General features: G+C 39.8%; 1 protein-coding gene across 7 annotated transcripts in view; it reads right to left on the bottom strand.

Moving 5' to 3' along the window:
- LMO7 (LIM domain 7) overlaps nt 1-21589 on the bottom strand; it is a 137361-nt gene that overhangs the window by 43573 nt on the left and 72199 nt on the right. For all 7 annotated transcript variants that reach the window (XM_067292873.1, XM_067292841.1, XM_067292827.1 and 4 more), the window contains exons 5-8: nt 3640-3670; nt 3125-3238; nt 2331-2529; nt 933-1185 (exon numbers count right to left, since the gene is read on the bottom strand). In XM_067292873.1, coding sequence (XP_067148974.1) covers nt 933-1147 — 215 coding nt within the window. In that variant the 5' untranslated portion in view covers nt 1148-1185; nt 2331-2529; nt 3125-3238; nt 3640-3670. The remainder of the gene's footprint in view (nt 1-932; nt 1186-2330; nt 2530-3124; nt 3239-3639; nt 3671-21589) is intronic.

Here is a 21589-nt window from a genome sequence, read left to right as displayed (position 1 = left end):
TTCCATCACTGCAGCACCAGAAAAAAAAAAAAAAGTTAAATGGTTATAACAGCATCCTATTGCCTCTCACAAAAATATGAAATTTGACAGAAAAGGCATAGTAATTTATCAGCTGTGTTAAAATGCTGATTAGAAGGCTAATTTTATGGAGTTATTTATAGACTGCAATTTAGGTAACACAATAGTTACTGGATCTTGGATTAGTATCTCTGACCTCAGTGGTTCAAGCATTGTAGCTAATGGACCAGCTGGATAACCTCCCTGTGAGCAAGATTCAGGAGAGTCATTGCGCAACATGAAATGATGTCCAGGTGCAGCAGAGCTTACAGGGCTCTTTTGGATTAGAAATCTACGTTTTGCTAAATCATCCATAACCACATCGGGCAGCCTTCTTTCATCTTCTGAATCAGAGCCACTGTCATAGTCATAGATCATCTGGAGGGAAGCTGGATTTGCGAGCCCACATTCTGCTCTGCTATTTTGGCAGGAAGCTACAGGATTCCTTTCACAGCCACTGAGGTTGACCAAAACAGGAACAAAATGAGGACAGTGAAGTCATGAAGGTAATGATGAAACTCAAGAACTGCCCCAAAAGTCTCAAGCGTACACGTTTACAAGTCGGGCAACAGCAATTCACTACCACGCTTTGGAAACCTTTAACAAGAAAACTAAAACTGTATGTCTAGCTTACTTAAAACTGCATTGAAGATCATTTAAATCCCCTCTATTTGAAGTCTGAACAACCTCAAAACACTGGTCAAAAACTAGTGGAATGAGTTAAAGAAAAAAAATAAAAGGAAACTTAAAACATGGTAACTCAAATGCTTTACCTTGAATTGCAACAATAGCAGCTTTTCTTTAATAAAGAAAACATTTAGGAAAAAAATACCAGAAATCAAGAAGTCTGCTTTACTAAGACTGCATACCAGTACCTTGAAAATGTTCCATCTGACTCAGTGTAGACGGGACTTGCCCAGCTTCTTCTGTTGTCCTCATTCTTCTCGGTCCTTCTCTTCCTTAGGGGTGCTGGCACATATGTTGCCTGCTTGTTTTTGTTGGGTAAGAAGCGATTGAAGTCAGTAGTAGGTTTCGGTTCAATCACAGCAATCCTGCGGTAGGATCTGTCATCCTTATGAGAGTCATGCATTTTGAAAGGCAGTTCAGAGTCTGTGTCGCTTTCACAGCCTTAGGAAAAGGGGAGAAAAGGAAGACACAAAAATTATTCTCTAAATTTAAGCTTCTAGCTAGAACTTAGATTGAAATGTTGTAAGGGTCAAGTTGACTCCATACTTGAGATGTTTCTGCCACAAATTTGCTGAGCTACTGACAGGACAAAGCAGAGGTATTTTTAGAAGTTTCTCATGAAGCTGTGATAAGGTCCATTATGCTGAGCCTGGTTTGCTACATTCATTCCATTCTTTCACTATCACTGTTCCACGCAGGAAACAGAGTGCTAGCCTCTGGATCGGAGCATCAAAAGAACACAGCAGTTTTTAATTAAAAACATACTTGCCATTCAAATTTACTAATAAACCCAGGTTACTAGCAAATAATTAAAAAATATATTAATCTCAGCAGATTCATACCCATGGCTTCCCATGGGTACATGTCACATACATAGCATGGCTACATGTTGCTTTGCTCAGATCAGATAAAATCATTTGCCAAGACTACATAGAGTGTATGCCATTCACACTGAATAAAATCCAAAAGCTCACTTTTTTTTTTTTTTTTTTTTAATAACTTTGACTACATGTTACTATTACATTTTAAAATTTGGAGAAAATGTAGAGTATAACTGCAGGGACCAATTTCACAATCTTTCTTCTTGTTATATTTCTTTCCATGACAAACTAATGAATATCAGAAACAACCACTATTATTCAGCTTTCAATCTAGGTGAGAAAAACCCTATTTGCATTCAATACAAATGAAGTGAAAATGTAGATGTTTGACATCATATCCATTTGAGGGACAAGGCAAGGCACATCTGCAGCTGTTGCAATGATAGGTGATAGGCATTAGGGATCTGACTTCCAACAACTTCCCTTCCTGCACTGCTAAAAAAAATACCCACCACATATGTATGCCCCAAAACAACAGCGAGAGCAAGAGGCCCAACCACTCTATCTAGGAACATTCACGTGGGCATTGCTTTGTTTCTACCAACTGGTTAAGGTCAATATTTGCTTGCAACTGCAGCAGGCTCTCTAGAGTTGCCTTTCAAACCAATTTAGATACTGAGCGTTCAAAGTATTAGGTCCCTACACTGTCTTCTCCTGTGCTCACAAGACATAGACTAACCAAAGATTTAAAATGGGAAAACATACCTTCACTGCCACCTTTCAAGGTTATATCTGATGAAAAGCTTGTAGAGGATCTTGAACCAAAAGAGTCCAAGCTATCAAAGGAGTCGTCTCTTTTATGGCTAGCTGAAGATGAAAAGGGCTCTCCTCGGTCAATGTACCAAATATCACCGTACCCACTATCCCTGCCGCTTCTGTTCAGATGGCTGGACTCTTCGAGTGCCTACAGGAGTAAGTTTTGAAAGGTCTTTTGCAATAGTTTAAGAGGCAAATACTACTATTGAGTTCAAATTCAAACATATTTTTTTAAAAACACACAAATGAACTTGAACAAAGACTACTGTAAACCTCTAAAAACCACATATACAAAATCCTGGATAGGAGTTCAGCACAAGGCCTTTCTTTCTCATATTTTGGAATGAAGATGGAGCTCTTTGCAATCTACCAAATGAATGAGAGCAGAAGGGTTCTGAATTTCGTGATAGGTATTCTTTTTTCCATGGTGGGTATTTTTTTCCTGGGCAACATGCTCTAGGTGACCCTGCCTGAGCAGGGGGGTTGGACTAGATCTCCAGAGGTCCCTTCCAACCTCAACCATTCTGTGATTCTGTGATAATATTGGTAGCAGAAGAACCCATATCAGGTAAAAATCATTCCTTTCATGTGGACTTTAGATAGCAAGCAAAACAAATCACCATGCTCTCCAAACTAAGAATTAAACCCCTAAGAGATTATTTAGGCTTGATGCTGTAATGTATAGCAAACTGTGTAATATATGAAATAGGTTTTTTATTCACCATTCTTCTTGGATTTCTTACCTTAGTCAATGCTTGCCCTAATAACTTCTCAAATGCTTTAAGATTGAGGTATGGGCCATTATAATGCAGGTTACTTTGTGCTTTTCTCCCAAGCCAGTACAATGTAATCAGAACCTAGAAACAAAAACGTCAATATCAAGTTCATTAGTTAGCTATCAAAGAGTATAACAGTATAAAGCACCTGAGTATGCTATTAGAGATGTTTTCCACAATGAAGTGTAAAATCTTGTCTACACTATTAGCCAGTATCTCCATTAAAACCAATTAAACAGCATTTTGATGCATCTAACGTATCTCAATTAAGCAAATTTAAGGATTTTTTCCTATTAATACATTTATTTGATAAAGTAAACTGGGCAGAGATCATAGCAAGATGGCACTAATTTACATCAGATAAATGAACAGCTAAAGAATAAGGTAAGACTGACAGTCCCATGAACAGAAACGTTTTAAAAATACTAAATTGCAATTACTGTGAAATTGTTTTAAAAAACATTAAAATAAATGTGTCTTACATTTTTCACTCTTCTATCGGTCTCCTCCGGTCTGAAGCAGGGCAGGACAGGAGAAAACAAAACAAAACAAGGACAGACTTTAAAAATCTCTGACTTAAATTTCTATTATTCAAGATTTAAAATGTTACAAGATAAAAGAAATTACAATTTACGAAGACCAATTAGAGGCTGGTAGAAAATATGGAATTGTGACTGTTCTAAAAGAAATAAAAAAGTAATTAGCTTTGAATTCACAGGTATAACTGTGTACCATTTCAATCATTACATATAAAGCAAGACACTAACTGCCTTATTACAGTCTGTGATTTGAGAGGAACTATACCCCAGGAAGAACTCTAAACTTTTTTAATTAGCTAAGATTTTTAGTTACCAACAAAATAAAAGTGGATAACAAGCTAATGACTTTTGGTAATGGTCAACCTTTGTTAACGCTCTGTTGGCTGCAGACAAAGATCTTCAGTCCCATATGTAAACAAATTCAACTGTTACTTTTTTTTTCTGGTTATATTATATTTTCCAAAATATTTGTCTCAGATGCATAGAATGTTTTAACCTAAAGAGAATTTTTCAGACAAAAAATGAGCAACTGAAACTGGAACATCAGGAGAGCGCTGCTGTAGGCTTGGAAGGAGGGTTTTGGTTTGCTTTTAAGTGGGATACATATTTCTAGAGGAAAAAAAACCCTTAAAGAATACAAGTGCTAACATTAGTAAGTGTTTTTTAAATTACTGATTTGTGGCACGTTTCTCAAGTGTACCAATACATCCCTCCCAAATGTGGGGTGCCAAGGTTCAGTCTGCAGTTGTAAGCATCTACAGCCAGGCCCCTGAGAGCAGCTGTAAAACCCTCTTGCCAGCAGTGCCAGCAGTTCCAGAAAGCAAATGGCTTCCCCCACACCTAAATAACTTTTTATCTGCTGCAGACATTGTTGGTTTGGAGAATTAATGGAAAATTAACATACGGCAGCAGAAAGACCTACGTAGGACCCCATAATGGATCAGACCAATGATTTATCAGGTCATCTCCTGTTCCTGGCTGCCTAGGAGCAAGTTAATCAAAAGCTGCAAGAAAAAGGTACAAGAAATTGCTCAGTGGACAGTCACAGAAGGTAGCACAACCATGGTAGGGCCAGGTCAATGTAGACAGCATTCTTCATGGAAATACATTCTTCAGTGCAGCCTATCAACTGGCTGGGATACAGACCTCCCCTCCCATCTCTTTTCTTCCTAATTTGAGAGAGTCTGCTCTTCTCACTCAGTTCAACTGGACCTGCTGTGCCCATCCACTACGTCATATGGAAATCAAGCTGCCACTAATATAGAGTCATGAGATGCATCTGACCCACAGGATCCCCGTCTGCCACTTCCTTAACATCCCATCCCAAAGATTTTGCTGATTCTGTAGCAAGCAACCTATATCTTATGGATATGGAAGAACGCTTTTCCTTTAACGTGAACTATTTACATCTATTTTTTACTCTTCTTCCCAAAATACATTGTTGCCCTTTTCACTGGACTTGATACTGGAAAAATTGTACTTCTCCCTTCCCTCAGCATGTAGCTTTCCTCTCAGATGTTCATGCAGAGGTCTGTGCTGTGGCTGCTACCTAACGTGCTGACCAGAGACAGGTTGTTTTCCCAAGCAGAGCATGGGAAATTTTTCTCCTAGCAGCATGCATCAGTATTTTACCTTCCGCATCTGATACAGAGCATTTTAAAGGCTAATATTCTTCAGCTTCAAGGTCTAGGAACCTTTCAGTAGGACAGAACTTCAATTGTTTGCAATTACAAAAGCAGAAGTCACGTATGTCCTTGCTGAGGATACCTTAAAGTTTGCTTCCAAACTTTTAACAATCTAGTAAGTAACTAAAAGTCCTGTCTAGTCAGCGAGAGCCTATGTCCAAGAGGTTTCTGGTCACACCGACTTTGAGGGGGAAGCTCTATGATTGAACATGATGGCATTCACTTCTGCTTTTCATGAGTTCTGTGCAATCATTTAGGTCAATCATTTGCAATAGGAGGAACATGCAGCTGTTTTTACGTTTCAATGCATTCTGTACACTTGAATAACCATAACTATACTAGGCCTGTGTACTTAGGCTATAAACACTACAAAACTTAAAACACTGGAAATTCAAGTAAAACAGTGAGCATAGCTGACCCCAAAAGGAAGAGAAATTATCCACAAGCTTGAATAAGAGACGACGCTCCCCACGTATGTTTGCTACGCTAACAACAGAAGCAGGCTGACAAGTTTAGTCCTAGTGAGCAGTTTTTCTACATCTGTCTCTTCACTTGCATTACTACTCTCCTCCTTTGAATTATACCTATTAGTCTCTGAACCTTTTAAGCATCTTGTCACAATAGATGCAAGTCTGAGTGTAAGAGGGGGGAAAAAAAAAAGCCCCCCTACAAAATTCCTGATGAAAAGTGAGCCTACAGCAATCAGTTCCTCATTTATGTAGGATCATGTATTTTTCTGATGGTCTCAAGTGTGTGGGGGGGAAGGGTGAAGAAAAATAATTCTGGATGATTAATGTATTCTCCTAGAATCTGTGTAAAACAAAAGCTATTATAATTTCTGCCAAGCAAAATTCTAAATATAGAGGCTTACTAGAAGGCCTTAGAAGTCAGCTGTCACCTAGAGACTTCACAGCTGCCTCTCCTCCATGTGTTTGCAACTTGTAAAAGATGCAGTTTGGATTCACTTGCTCCAAAACCTCTTGCTGTCTTCCTCTGAATGAAGAACTGTACATGTACATCCCGGCCAAGCTCAAAACACACATCTGAGTAATGCATGCACAAACCACTGCCTAGTTACTATTCAAAATATCACATTTAAAATAGTCTGGAAAATACCTATTTGATATAAATGTGCTGTAAATTGAAAAGGAGCTTTTAACAGGAATGATTCCCCCCCCCCCATCAGTACCAACTTAAAAAAGCAAGATTTCAGCTCAATTGCAATAAATGAAAATGCAACATGAAATATTTAGTCAGATTAAATAGAAGTTCTCCTTAATAAAGTGCTATCATCAAAATGCCAACACAATGCAGTACCACGCAAAGTATTTGGTTGAGGTCTTATGCATAGATCTGAGCAACTATGGTTTATGCCACCATGGCCAAGATAGAAGAAGTCATAATCGGTAACAGCCTTTTCTGAAACGTGGCATATTGCGTGATGCTTCAGGTAAGGGCATGAATCTCTTCTATGACAGCCCCTTGCTACCCAGTGGCTAGCAGCTCCTCTTGCCTCTGCTCCTCTGCCCTAAGGCTGGCTCCAAGCAGACCCAAACAACTCAGTTTCTCACACTGTGTTTGAAGGAGAAAAAAAAGTTGAGGATGAAGTGCAAGAATTTCAGCAATGTGGCCTTTAAGCTTTTCAACACTGCTGGACATTATAACCATATCTCAAACACGTGCCTACAGTATCAAAATGTACACACAGCACAAATTTCACCAATGTTTGTCCTATAAAAGCTGTTCTAGGAACTGAAAAGGTAACCAGCTTGCTGAAGTATCTTCATCAATGCAAATAAATGCCAGTCCTACAGAGGAAAGTTATGAAGTAGTCTGCCTTTTGATGTTTTCTTCCAAAATCATGATGGAACCTAGTCAGTGCAGACTCCGTTCTTTACAAATATATGTTATTCTATGTAATCTAATTAGTGGGTTGAATAAATGATTGCCAGTGTGCTGAAATTTGTAAGTGGGATGCTGCTTTGCTCAGCAGGGTACAACCAAGGCTGCATCTAAACATTATCTGCTGAAAGTGTGGTCCTGTCCAAATGATGATGCAACACCAGTTACTAAACCACTTCATGTCATTTCAAACATTACCTTCTCTGACTTCCCAAAGGTTTCTACACATCTCATTTCACTAAAGATGTCTGAACTAAGCAAAGGAAGCTGCTAATGAGAACGGTTAAGATTTATAGAAAGATTTTTATTCCAAATACTGCATCTACTCCTGCTGCCGTCTAGAGGAGCACAGGCTTATTTTTAGCTTTCATTCTGAAGTTTAAAGGAAAGAAACGTTGATCCTCTCAGTTACCTAATCAAACCCCAATGTCAACTACCTAAGAGGCCTCAAAATTTAAGAGGTACAACTTCTAAAGCACAAGGTTTGAACCTTAATAGTTAGCAGTGCTTTCAATAGAACTTTATCTATAACTTCAAGGTTAGCCATCCTGGAAGATGCCTATCAATTGCAGCAAGAAAGTCTAAAGGCCATGAGATAACACACAATGTGTGGGGGATATTGTTATAATTATGAAGCGTAACTGCACAATTGCAAGTTGATCACTGATGCAAAAGATTGACAAGATCCATACAAAACGTGAAATCACCACCCATGGAAAAATAATGCCTTCTGTGTAAAGCATCATCTCTTTTACGTCAACTGGTTAGCAAACAGAAAAAGACAAACAAGACAGAAATAGCTCTAACTTGTTAGCAGATGATAGGCTTAGATTAGCGTAAGTAACTCAGTTACACTTGAGCAAAATGCCTTTTCAGGAACACCATTTATACCTATTCAGCAACTGATCGATAAAAGCTTCTTTAATGAGAACCACTATACAAGAATAAAACAAAGTGATATGGCAGACCAGAAGACCGAGTTGCAACTAAAGGAATTTATTCACAGTTTCACTGTTTGCTGAAGGTTAAACAGCAAAATTAGTCACCAAGGCCCTAGCCTGACAACACAAAGGCTTTGGCAGCACTTCTACCTTAAGGATTTCCTGGTCTCCCTTCCCCTTCCAGCCACTTCTGTTTGCTGCTCCCGTGGTTATGCCAACACATGCTGAATCACACCATGGTTCCACGCTGTGAAACAGGACCAAAGGGCTGTGCCAGTTGCTTTGTTTGGTTGGTTGGTTTGGTTTTTTTAAGTATCCTATTTTTAAAACCTAAATTAACTCACTCATCTGTTTTATAGCACACTCCTATAAGCAACTGTGTCAGAAGAACTGCAGAGGCAATGCATTGCCACACAGGAGGGGAAATGAGTTTGCCAGAGGAGGGACTCCATAAGCCAGTCCCTGTACGAGAGTCCCCATATGACAAAACACCGGCCAGGGGCTCTCTGTGCTTCCAGTTCATCTACTGATGCTCAGTTTTGAGGAGTGAGAAAACTGGCTAGCGTTATTTTAAGGTACTTCTTTAAGATTATTTTAAGATTTAAGATTAATTTTGAGATACTTTAAAAAGATTATTTTACAAGATAGTCATATGGTTTATAGTAGCCTGCACACTATAGTATTTTAAGGAAACACAAACTAGAATTTAACCATTATAAAACATATCCATTGGCAATGCTAACACTTGCACTTGTGTTTCTTCAGTGCCTCCTTCCAAAACAGTAGTGTATTTTATGTAGCTATGTTTAGGTTGACTTAATACAAAACAGCTAATAAATATACCTGGTAGTCTGGATTTTCTTTTCCTAACATGTTATTTGGCTTAGTTCCCTAGCCTCCTAATACATATTAAATTCCAGAAACTATCAATACATGATGTCACATCTACTTTGACATTTCACCTTGTTATTTTCCAGAGAGAATATCAATGTGGAGCTCACGACCAAAAGCAAGATACCAGAAATCAAAGCAGAACTCTGGAAGACGATTTTATGGCATCTCTTTCAGAAAGTGGGGCTTTCTGAATGTGCATGTATCTAGAGGAGAAAATTATTTAAACTATACATATCTACTTATAGTTAAAAAATAAAATAAAATAAATAAAATCTAGGTAGATCAGGGAATCCCTCTCTCCTAAATGGGAATTATCTGCCGTGAAGAGGTCACACGGTCATGCAACGAGAGAAGAAAAGAGAGAAGAAAAATTTGAATCCATTTACGTGGAGAAAGAAGGGATGGAGACACTCATCCTGATGGAAAGGAATGTGCCAGTGACAAATGCACCATGCCTGGTGCCAAGCCCCTCCCTTAGTGACAAATACCCCAGAAACCCCAACAGCTGCCAGAGCTATCTGCTTTCCATCCCATTCTCCATACTACAGATCTTACAAACACACGGCTTAAAATAAACAGAAAACTTCTTTTTAAAAAGAAGTATCAGCATTCTCCCTTTGACCTTTTACCACCAAAGCAGTAGTTTCACCTCCCAGACGTATGTTAAAGGGCTTAGAAAAGCCTTGCTTTGGGCTACTAACTGGGCCAGCACGCTGCTGAACAAGCCCACTCCCAAACTCCTTGCAGAGCTCCAGGCATTCCAACTTGACACCAAACAGATTCACTTACACTTCTGAAGAGGATGTCAAAGGGTTTGAAGGATTCTCTGCCCCTGTTGAGGTATGCTGCGCAGGAGATGAACGCTGTCTGTCCAACTAGCAGTGGGCTTGTGCTAAATTTTAACCTCTTTGGACACCTACTCAACTGCTATTAATACTCCAGTTATCAGATTTCACTGAATTCCCACATGCTGCTCAGAATAGAAAGGCTTCAATGGAGGATGGGACCATTACATGGGTACGGAAACATGAGGACATTCTTCTAGTACTTGGATTCTTAACCAACCCTGATATTCAACCCTGAGAGCCACAACTCACTGCTGAGATTGCTGGAAATAAAGTGATCTTGGTATTACAGAAGGGCTCAAGAGCAGCTTTTGAAAATGTACTTTTCTATTTGACTGTTCTATAAATACAAAAATCACAAGTATTTTCCGTAGCCACTGGACCACTCTGTATCCATGCTGCTTATGTCGTAACAGTATAGAGTCCTGTACCCTCGCCTTACAGTGAAGGGGCTGAGGGATTGAGGGGTGGAAGAGAGAAGTGCCAAAGAGAAGAAAGGTGGAGAGGGGATCCAGCCAGCCAACACCCTCCATGGGAACTCGTCCCCGTCCATCACCCCAGAGCCACATCCTTTCACACTCTCTCTAAAGCATGGCGCTTCCTTGCTGATCTCATCTATTATGCTTCCATGCTATTCTTAAATCTGTTATCAAAACAAAAACAGCCACTTCTAGATATGTGCATCAGCCTGGGCAAGTTACTGGACAGTCACATTATCCACTTCCTCCTGCTCTTTTCCAACCCCTCCCTGTGTGGTCCGGCTCCACTAGCTTCCTCATATCTCCACCAAATTTACAGGCTCGCCTAGAGAGGAAAATCGTACTCAGTGTATTGCAGGGTACAAGGCACACCTATCAAATAATAGTAATAAAAACCAGTGCCAGAAGAATGAGTCTGTGCACAGGGACAAGAGAGCCCCGCTAGCAAGTCGAGCACTGCTCACAGTGCTCAGCTCAGGGCTGGGATGCAGGAAGTGTCAGGGAGCATCACTAACTAGTAAAGAGGATTGATAAGATCCTGCAGCTTCCTGCTCAAATGCTAAGGTGTATCAAGGAATATTAGAGTATTTACAGTATTTAGCGTGGCACTGTTAACTGGCCCCTTTTTGTATATTTTTCTTAATTACTCCGTTTCCCCAAACCCTTATGAACCTGCATCTTTCATTTCAGTAACTGACTGGCCCAGGGTAATCAAGCTGGACGTTTCTTCTGCTTTTTAGTGCAAATGTAGAACCTTCCCCTCCAGTCTATACTAGTAACTTAAATTCTACATCTAGACTGGTATCTAGGCAAAAATAAATACCATATGCGTTGTTTCTGGAAGTTACCAGTCACATGCCAGACATTTTGGCCAAAAAGCATGAGAACATCCATTGACTTCTATGAGAAATGATGGATTCTCTCTGCAAGGAATTAAAAGTTGCAGAGTTTGCTCTAAGCTCACATAGAAGCTTAGTAGTTCTCAAAGTAAACAAAGCAGTCTATTTAAATTTAAAAGGACATTTGAGTTTCATAGATGAAATCAATTGCTTATCATGAAAAACAGCTTCAAAACACACAGCAATTTAGACCGATAGCTATAGTATCACTGTAAGACCTCCAGATTTTTATAGCTTTGAAGGTACTGGTCTTTAGAACCTAGAGCGTATTACTTCGCTGAATATCTCCTTGTTTGACTTCTAAGTTCACCTGTACATAATTCATACCTTAAGTCTACTTAATAGTAGACTTAAGTACCATAAGCACCAGGGTTCTACTAAATGTTACCATGTCTTTTTCCTGCTCTGTATCTTCTACAAATTTTCAAGTTTCACACACTTAGAGCCTCCCCCCTCAGATTTCTCAGAATCAGCAGACTTAAACTCCTCCTGCTGATCATCATTTATGACAACTTTTCTTGCATTCAGGTTTGAAGATCCTTCCTTCCTCTACCAAACTGATACCATCTTGTGTAAATTTTGTAGATAAATGTATGTTCCCCATATGCCTCTCTATTCAAATTAGTGTTAGCATGCCTTCTAAAAGGGATAGTATGTCTATGGAGTCATTCTGAAAAATAAGTATCAAAATAGGCAGTTAAATGTGATCCTATACATTTTGAGAAATATATATATAAACACATGAAGGTACGGCTGTCAGCTAGCACAGAAACAGTTCAACAGCATGTTACTAAAAAATTACTCTGAATAAAGCATATTACTTGCTTTAGCTAAACTGCAGCAACCATGGCAACTCGCAGTTCACCTTTTTTTCCAAGACATACCCATATTTTCACTTTCTCTCTTGCCTGATGCCTCCTTGCCATTATTAAATTAAACATTTCCACAACTGCTGTCCTTTTTACTCCTACTCTTACATCTGATTGAAGCATTTCAACATCCCCTCTTCCCACATACACAGAAACCAGAGGGAAGTCTTCAAAATAGCTCTCTATACTTACTCAGTCATTCTCTCCAAGTTTTCCATGTACCAACTACTCCACTACCAACAGCCTGTGCACACGCTCCTACCCTCAGCCCCCGGTTTAATAAGATAGTTCAATTAGGATAAAGCATTCAGAGGTGGTCACTGAGGGTCAGCTAGGATCTGGCAGGCATGCACCTTTGCTTACTCAAGAGAGATTTTTATTACTCATGTCATGAGATAGGAGAAAAGACTCCTGCATTCAGCCCCCAGCCTTGGCACATGCCCAGGGAAGATTGTTTAAAAGAAAGATAACAAAAGATTGTATTTAATAAAACAGGTGGTGATGTGTAAGTTCCTTGGGTATAAGCAAAAGAGTTTATCACAGCTTATAACACTCAGTACCAACTTCTTGAGGTTTATGTAATTTCTTGGGGTGTGTTTAAAAAAAAAAATTAAATAACTCATGTCTACACTATTTAATCTGTACCTGATATTTGGCAATGAAGGTATCAGCTGATAAAGAAGAAAAAAAAAAAGACGACTGACAACAACCTATACTGGGTATTCCTATGCTCATGTCTGTGCTAATAATGAGTTTCACCAGTCCAAACACATACTCAGGTGCCGTTATTCTAGTGTATACACAGAAAACAGCAATTCAGTGCACAGAGATGATTCACTAAAAGTCAACAGCTGATACTACAGATGCCCTACCCATGATGCACCAGTGGGTGATCATCCAGGCTTCAGCCCACTCCCAGCCACCTTCTCTTCAGGGGAGCACAATACTAGGTACATGCATGAAGATGACTTTCCTTCCTGAGATGAGACAGACAAATGTGGACTACAGTCAGATCCCTCATGTTTTGAGGGTATTTGGAAAAATGCAGCTCCCAGGATAGCCATCAGAAATCATCTGTGCAGGGTAATTTTTTTTTTCCTTCCCTGGAGTAATTCCATTGTAGTGCTGGCAAAACTACTGTACAGAAGGACAAAACATACTTTGCATTCAAAATAAAGTATTTCCTGGAGAATCTCTGAATAAACGATGTGTTCACATGCATGGACTGGTTACATTACTACGGATGGCTATGTTATATTTTGGATTGTTCTGTTGCACAGAAAGCAATGTGCCTTTTGCCCCTGCCTGCAGCCAGGTGAAAATAGGTAGCCAGCCCAGCTATGAAGGTTGGGATTTCCCATTGGTTTGCACCACAGAGTAACCAAGATTGCAAAAACTGAGGCTGATGGAACATCCACTAGCCTGAACAGTGGGAATATTGACACGAACCCTGTCAATCCCTGGGATTGCTGGCTGAGGATGAAACCTAAGACTGAGAATTGGGGCAGTGTAAACCCCCAGCTCCTTATTTTATTCTAAGCTTTTGCCACATTGTTAAAGAACAAATGCTTTAACAGCTTAAACTGAGATTACTGAGAGCACAGTTTTTGGAAAAGTCTCATAGAACTAGGATTTTGGAAAGAATTTAGATTTATTTATAGAGATGGAGTGAAGACGACAAGATGGAGGTACAAGGCAAATGCAATTTATTCCATGACAAAGATACTGGAAACAAGTTAAAGCTATGCTGGAATTTGTCCTTAAGTAGAGATAAATCACTACTGCATGACTGCATCATTTAGTTTAGTCTCTACAGATGGTATAAAAACTTTAAAGGACTACTGTTTTTTTTTAATGTAATACTCTGGTAAAACATTTCACAACCAAATAAGAAGCAGTGAAGAAATTAAAATGCTTTCTTTTGAAAAATTGCCTTATTTTCTTTTGCTTCTTTGGGTTACTCTAGCAACCATCACACAGAGCACAAAAGCATGAAACCAAAACACAGACTGAACCCAACTTTTCTCTGTTAAAGAGGTTTGAGGTGTGTATGCCCAAAGGAGCGAGTACATAGATCACAAAAATACCACTGAACTCCATTATTTCCTAGATTTTCTTGATTTGCCTTCATTTGGTCGAACAGATTCTGAGCCAGGAAAGAGCACTTCAATCAACACAGAGTAAAACTGCACTCTTATCGGGGGGCGGGGGGGCACTATATTTCCTTGAGTCAGCTCTACTAGAGAGCATGATGTGAAACAGCAACCTAATTTAAAACAAAAAAAATGCAAACATAAATTTCACATAGTATATTACCTTTAGCAAAAACATGCCCTCTTGTGCTGGGGAACAGACAAAATGCAAGTCGGTCAAATATTTTCCATGTTTGCTGCAATTCTTGCCTTCTGTCCTCAGCTCTTACATCTCCATGTAATGGAGCTACTTAAATATGTAATTATCTTTATTCAGGTTCTTTATGGCCTCAGATTTATTTTTGCAATATCCAGAATAACTAAATTCAATTTGTTACCATCAGTTTCACTGGAGAAGCATTAGTTTTCTTGGTGGAAAAAGAACTTATCCACCTCAGTGACAGTCAGAAGTACTTTAACATTACTTTAAGAAGGCAAGTCAGATATAGGGTATTTTTAAACATTTGCTCAAAACATTAAACCTTTTGGGCCAGGTTTTCTGGCCAAGTTCTTAATGTTGGAAAAATGAGTGCTTCTTTACTGCAAAGTGAGAGAATGGGTAAAAGTCCAAATACTTGCTTTGCCAGAATATTAGAAAGTCTGTGTGGGAGGGAAAAACCAGGAAAGGGAAGAAAAAAAAAAAAAATCATGCTAGTCTGACCATTTACCTCTGAAGCTGGAGAATTTACATCAAGCAAAATCCTGAGTATCCCAAACTACTGAAACCAAATGTGCTATTAGTCACTTGAGAGTTTCAGTTGTAAAATCAGAGGAGTCTGAGAATAAAAACTTGAACAAAATTAATGATATGGGAAAGCAATCCCAGGCAGAGAAATACAGATGATCTCACACCCTCTCTTTCATTGGTACTCGTGAAGTATGTAATTTGTACCACAAAACTGATGACTGAGGAAAAAAGCTTAACATACCAATTAAGACACCACCAAAACGCTCCAACAGGCTATTACAACTAAATCTGGTGGTAGGGAGGGAGTGGAACAAAAGGATCAGATTCTTCTCCAACTGAGGCCATGGCAGTATTCCCAACATCTTTAATGAGTGCATGAGTAAATGCTAAATTAGGAATCTTTCTTCTCCAGAGAAAGAAAATACTATATGCACTAACTCTTAGAAACTACAGTTAGCCATCTGCAGAATTTCACCAACTGTCTAGCCAAATTAAGCATTGGACAAGTAGGCTCCTTAAAACACACATGGCGGTTGTAAGCTATCCTTCCCAGAAGTCAACCAAAATGCAGAGTCTGGATAACAAAAGTAACCCTCAGGCTCTCAAAGAGGCTAAAAATTCTACAAATCCTTCCTCCATCAATCCTTGTAATTTCCACATGAAGACCTGGCAGGTTTTTGACCCAGATAAGGTTAAGTTAGTGTCTACTTTGAGACTCTCATCTGGGAAGCCCAGGGTTCTGAAAGATTAAAGGTCTCTTTAAAAACCTGTGACTTGCAATCATTATTGCATTTAATCATTGCAAAGATTAAATCAAACTAATGATTAAACTGCCAAGTATGTCACACCACCAGTGAGTTACAAGAAGGCTCAGCTTCCTAAAGTGACAGTTCACACGTTGCATCAGTGGCTGCTAAATCCAGACCTTCCTCCTTTGGAAGTGTCTGTGGAGGACGCCCTCTTGATCTCATGTTTTTAGCTCTGTGTGATTCAGAAATCTCACCAGTGACACTGCTGTCACTGCATTCATCGTTTCATAATTCAGTGAAAAGCCAAGCTCTTATCATCCCCCAGTTAAGATCTCTAATCTAGACAGGATCAGAAATGTAGAAGAAGCTTGATAAAACTAATTGGATACTTCTCCTCTGATTAAACTTAATTCTTGAGCTGTTAGTCTACCTGAAAAAAAATCGCATCTCAGGAAAATCACAGAGGAAGCCATCTCAGAGGTATCATTACTCAGGAAGCACATTGCAACAAGTGAGACGCAGAATAAATTCCAAGGTCTCCATCTCTCATTTCACATCCAAGATAACAGAGCTACAAGAAAGACATTCAATCAGCGCAATGGAAGAATAACCAGGAGTATCTTCCAATGTGGACAAAAATAGTCAAGTCTCTGCTGATGGTTAAGGAGGAGTTTGCCCAACTGCAGTGAAACTCAGGTGGTTCTTGACAGGAAGACAGTGATCATAAAGCACAGGAGAAGAGAGCAGGATGGAAACACCTTCATCCTTTGACCCAGAGATAGAGGCGTGGGAGAAAACCAAACAGGATGATACTGCTCAAGGTTGCCAGGTAGCAAACTGTTGAGCACATTATCCCCACATAACCAGCTGGCAATGAAAACAGACACCAAAAGTTTTTATAATATATTTTCCCTTTCTTGCTGCATGACAATAGGTAGGTGAAGAAGCTGCCCACAGAAAAATAGCTGGAGTACTCCTAATCTGTTGCTTTATCCTCTCTACATGTCAGTTAATTGGCTAGAAGTTTTACTAGTATATATTTTAAAAATAACTTTAATAAAAAAGTCAGTATTTCCAGGTTATTTTTTTAGCAAGCAAAGGTACAAAGTTATGCAACAGCCATTGTCACCAAGGACATCACTTATGGCAGAGTTATACACTGTACACATTTTCTAATTTAAATATATTTAAAAATATCTCATGTTGCAGTGCAAGTTATGTAAGCCTCATCTTTAACAGTATAAATCAGTTCCATCAAAAACAGCTCATGAAGCAACAAATCTGCCATCTGTTTGATGCTAATTTATTGGAAGACACTGATTCAGAACCACTTCGTAGTTGCATATTTTTGCTCAGTCAAAAAGAAACAAGATGAATGTTAAGTCCTCCATCACACTGCATTTAAAGCTCTTGGAAAACAGCACACAGAGCACATCCTGTAAAACTATACACCCCAAATATTTTTCAGGTAGGAGAGAATCAGTGGAAGCTTTCACCGAAAAAAAATTCAGAAGTATTGCATGAACTTTAAACAGAATGTCAAGTATGTATTTATTTTAATTTTATTAATAAAAGTTATATAAACTTAAACCTCTGTAAGGAGAGGAAAAAAAGAACCCCACAGATACAGGGTAAAGTACATAGGTGACTATACTGGAACTATTTTGGATGATACCACCAAAAAACAGGCTATGTTGCAAACCAAAAAGCTACTGGGAAAGAACAATAAATTAAAAGTGTTGAGATATCATTCTTTGTAAAGAGAAAAAAGAAACTTATGTCAAGAGCACTCTCAAATCCCTTCTATTTTAAGCAATGACATTGAAAATTTAGCATTGATGAAGGCTGATAAGAGCATGGAGATCAGCGGACTGCGTGTGAAGTAAACACACCTTTTCAAATATGTGAATTTAAAATATATCTAAGTTTACAGATTGTAAATGAGCACTGAGATCTCAAATGCACTCCTTTTGAGTGTTATAACCAACCCCCTCACCCCACCAAACCCAAAACATTCACAGAAATGCTCCTAATTTCAGAGCAACATTTAGAGATGAAAACTATTTTGAAATTATGCTTTCTTTAAAAGGGGTTTTTCCTTTTGCTAATTTTGGTTTGCATAGAGGATTCTATGTTTCATGTGTAAAAGCAAGCTTTGCTAAAGTGCTTGCACAAGTTGAAGACTTGCTAGGGTACATCACCAGTGGCAAGACAGCTTTGGTGTAGCAGTTACCAAAGTTAAACCAAAAAGCAATTCTGTATGAACAATTAAACATATAATTGTTTAACGACTACAATATCATAGTAGTAGTATCATTCATCCTCTTAAATAACTACCAATTTTAGTGCAATTACTGAAAGCTTTTTGTATGTTTAAATGGTGAGAGATTAGTACAGACTGCAATTTGCTTTGTTTAACAATGAATTGACTTCTTTTTCTACCCCATCTCTTCTGAAGCCATCTACACCCAGTTTGTCTTATACCCTTGTCTGTGTCCCTATTTCTTGCGTGTTGACCATCACTCCAAAACCCAATCAGTTCAGAAAGCCAGGCACTTTTAAGCCTTGGCTATAAACAAATTTCTGGTAGGTTCTCCACAACCAAGGAAAAGAACAAGATAATTTTTTTCTAATAATTACCCACTAATATCTTTTTGTTTGACTATCTTTTATATTATCCTTAAAGACCAACTTTTCACAACTGGCACCTCTCTTCCACTTCAAAGCGCGTGCTCTTTGAGGCTGATCCCATGTTGCTGTTTGTTTTGCAAGTTGCCTAGCACAAAAGTCTGAGCAATGGAGAATAAAAATAGAAGGAAAGCATCTTTACTGGGTATCCCAAATTAACCGGAGAGTTACCGGAAGACTATTTTGAACCAGGGCAGCACTGGCACATGGATCATCTACAGTCAAGGAACTGAAAACTGAGAGGAATACAGAGCAGAACAAAGAGCACTCAGGCCACCTCCTCTTCATTCACAGTAAAACACAGACACTAGAATATCTTCCTGGTAAATAGTCGCTTTCACAGAATCACATAATGGTTGAAGTTGGAAGGGACCTCTGGAGATCATCTAGTCCAACCCCCCTGCTCAAGCAGGGTCACCTAGAGCACGTTGCACAGGATTGCGTCCAGGCGGCTTTTCAATATCTCCAGAGAAGGAGACTCCACAACCTCTCTGGGCAACCTCTTCCAGTGCTCTGTCACCCTCACAGTGAAGAAGTTTTTCCTCATGTTCTGATGGAACTGCCTGTGTTTCAGTTTGTGCCCGTTGCCTCTTGTCCTGTCGCTCGGCACCACTGAAAAGAGTCTGGCCCCATCCTCTCGACACCCTCCCTTCAGATACTTGTACACGTTGATAAGATCTCCTCTCAGCCTTCTCTTCTCCAGGCTAAACAGGCCCAGCTCTCTCTGCCTTTCCTCATAAGAGAGATGCTCCAGTCCCCTAATCATCTTTGTGGCCCTTCGCTGGACTTGCTCCAGTAGTGCCACATCCCTCTTGTACTGGGGAGCCCAGAACTGGACGCAGGACTCCAGATGTGGCCTCACCAGGGCTGAGGAGAGGGCGAGGATCACCTCCCTCCACCTGCTGGCAACACTCTTCCTGATGCAGCCCAGGATACCGTTGGCCTTCTTGGCCACAAGGGCACATTGCTGCCTCATGCTTAACTTTGTGTCCACCAGCACTCCCAGGTCCTTCTCGGCAGAGCTGCTTTCCAGCAGGTCAGCCCCCTGCCTGTCCTGGTGCATGGGGTTATTCCTCCCCAGGTGCAGGACCCTGCACTTGCCTTTGTTGAACTTCATGAGGTTCCTCTCCGCCCACCTCTCCAGCCTGTCCAGGTCTCTCTGAATGGCAGCACAGCCCTCTGGGGTATCGGCCACTCCTCCCAGTTTTGTATCGTTGGCAAACTTGCTGAGGGTGCACTCTGTCCCTTCATCCAGATCACTGATGAAGAAGTTGAACAAGACTGGACCCAGTACTGACCCCCGGGGGACTTTAATACATTTGTTCTGAAACAGAAGCAAGTCCTCACAATTAAACGTGCAGCATTGGCAATCAGCTCTCGGTATCAGGAGCCGAAATAACCTGAAATAATTGGCTGGAGAATTCTCTTGTGTGAAGGCAGAAAAATAATATCATGCACTAGTTTTCTTCCAACTTTCTCACTGCTCCTTATTTCAGTTTATAAGGAACCCAGCCTCTCCTATGACTACACATGCATGAGTAACAGGAACATGCTCCATTAAGTGCTGCATGCCAAAATCTACATGCAATTAAGTCTGACCAAACAGTTTCTAAAAGCTTCAATATATTTTCTTTCCTGACAAAAATACTGCGAACAAAAGCTCCTTACATAAGTACCTATACCTTGCATGAGTTGGTACACTTCCATCAGAAGGACTGCTACCCCAGAAGATAAAAGCAAGCTTTTCTCTCTCCTTTGACAGAGCACACAGCAATATGCCGTTTTCACATGATGGAAACTACACAAATACATTCCTGGGCAACAGTAGACAAGAAAAAGCTTGGGCTGTATGCGTCTTAAAAGCGTTCACTGCTTCCCAACCTCCCAGACTGGAATTAAGCCAATACACTTTTTAGTTCAGGTTCCTCTATGGACCTGGAAAAAACCTGTAGGTATGCAAACTCAAACCATCTGGCACCACAAAATACCGTATCAGGAGGTGACAAAAAGTATTTTGGTGATGCTGACAATAACCTGCAATGCCTCTGCGACATTAGTGACCAGCTGAGATCCACTTCTCTGTCACAGTCAATAAAAAAAATAAAGAGCTTGATTCTTCTACATTAGCTTTGAATCGAATTTTGTTGTAAGTCATTTTCTCTTTTGTGCTTGCTACATTACCCCCTAGGAAGTTCTGAAGAGCAACGCAGCTATTTAGGTGGAGCTCAAGTTAGATGGCTACGCCGAGCAGCACAACACAGAAATACTGAAGCTCTGGTGGAAAGGGAAAGGTGGGCAAGGAGAAAGCCGTGACATGACACTACCCCAGCGGCACACGACACACAGTTTAGATGTAGCATGGTGGGATATGGCTCTGGATCTGTGCCCACAGCATGGGCACAAGAGGCTGCTTCCTCTGGTCTACCTGGTAAGTCTGCCTAGTGCACCTTGCCCTGCAGATGCACCTCTGTTCAAATAAAATAAAGGAAAGCTGTGTACTACCTGACCTGGTGTACTCCTGCCTTCACAAACCATGCTACTGAGAAGAGGCATTCCCTGGTTTTTTGAACTACTTTTACTTAACCATTTTCACTTCTATGCTCACATTTGAGCTGCTTGAGAGAACCAAGCCTTTGACTTTCATTCTCATATATTGTTTTGTTCAGTTTATATTTCTATTTATGTAGTTTTTATAAGCCCTTGTACTTTTTCTTTGTAAAAGAACAGGCTACTATCACCCTTTGGGAAAAGCACACAGTAAAAGCTAAAAAAAACTTCCTAGGAAGTGAAATTATTTGATCTATTAAGCCTTTTCTTACGATTAAGATTTCCTCTTTCTTCTCAGCCCTATTTCAGTTCGAGTTCAGTGAAGATTTCACAACAGCTCAAGTTTAACCTCTAGTTTGAGAAAAGATTTTGAAATTCCTTCTTTGGGTTCAGATTCTCTTTGGTTTTGCCTTGTCCAACCTTTTTCCCCACTTCTTACCCCCTTTCACTGCAATGCCTTCTTCTGCAAATACATTTTCTGAAGAAAACAAGAAGCACCAGTGCTTTATTCCAGC

This window comes from Apteryx mantelli, chromosome 1 (genome assembly GCF_036417845.1).
Source record: "Apteryx mantelli isolate bAptMan1 chromosome 1, bAptMan1.hap1, whole genome shotgun sequence".
NCBI classification, from domain to species: Eukaryota; Metazoa; Chordata; class Aves; order Apterygiformes; family Apterygidae; genus Apteryx; species Apteryx mantelli.
This window is presented reverse-complemented; position numbering and strand designations above follow the sequence as displayed.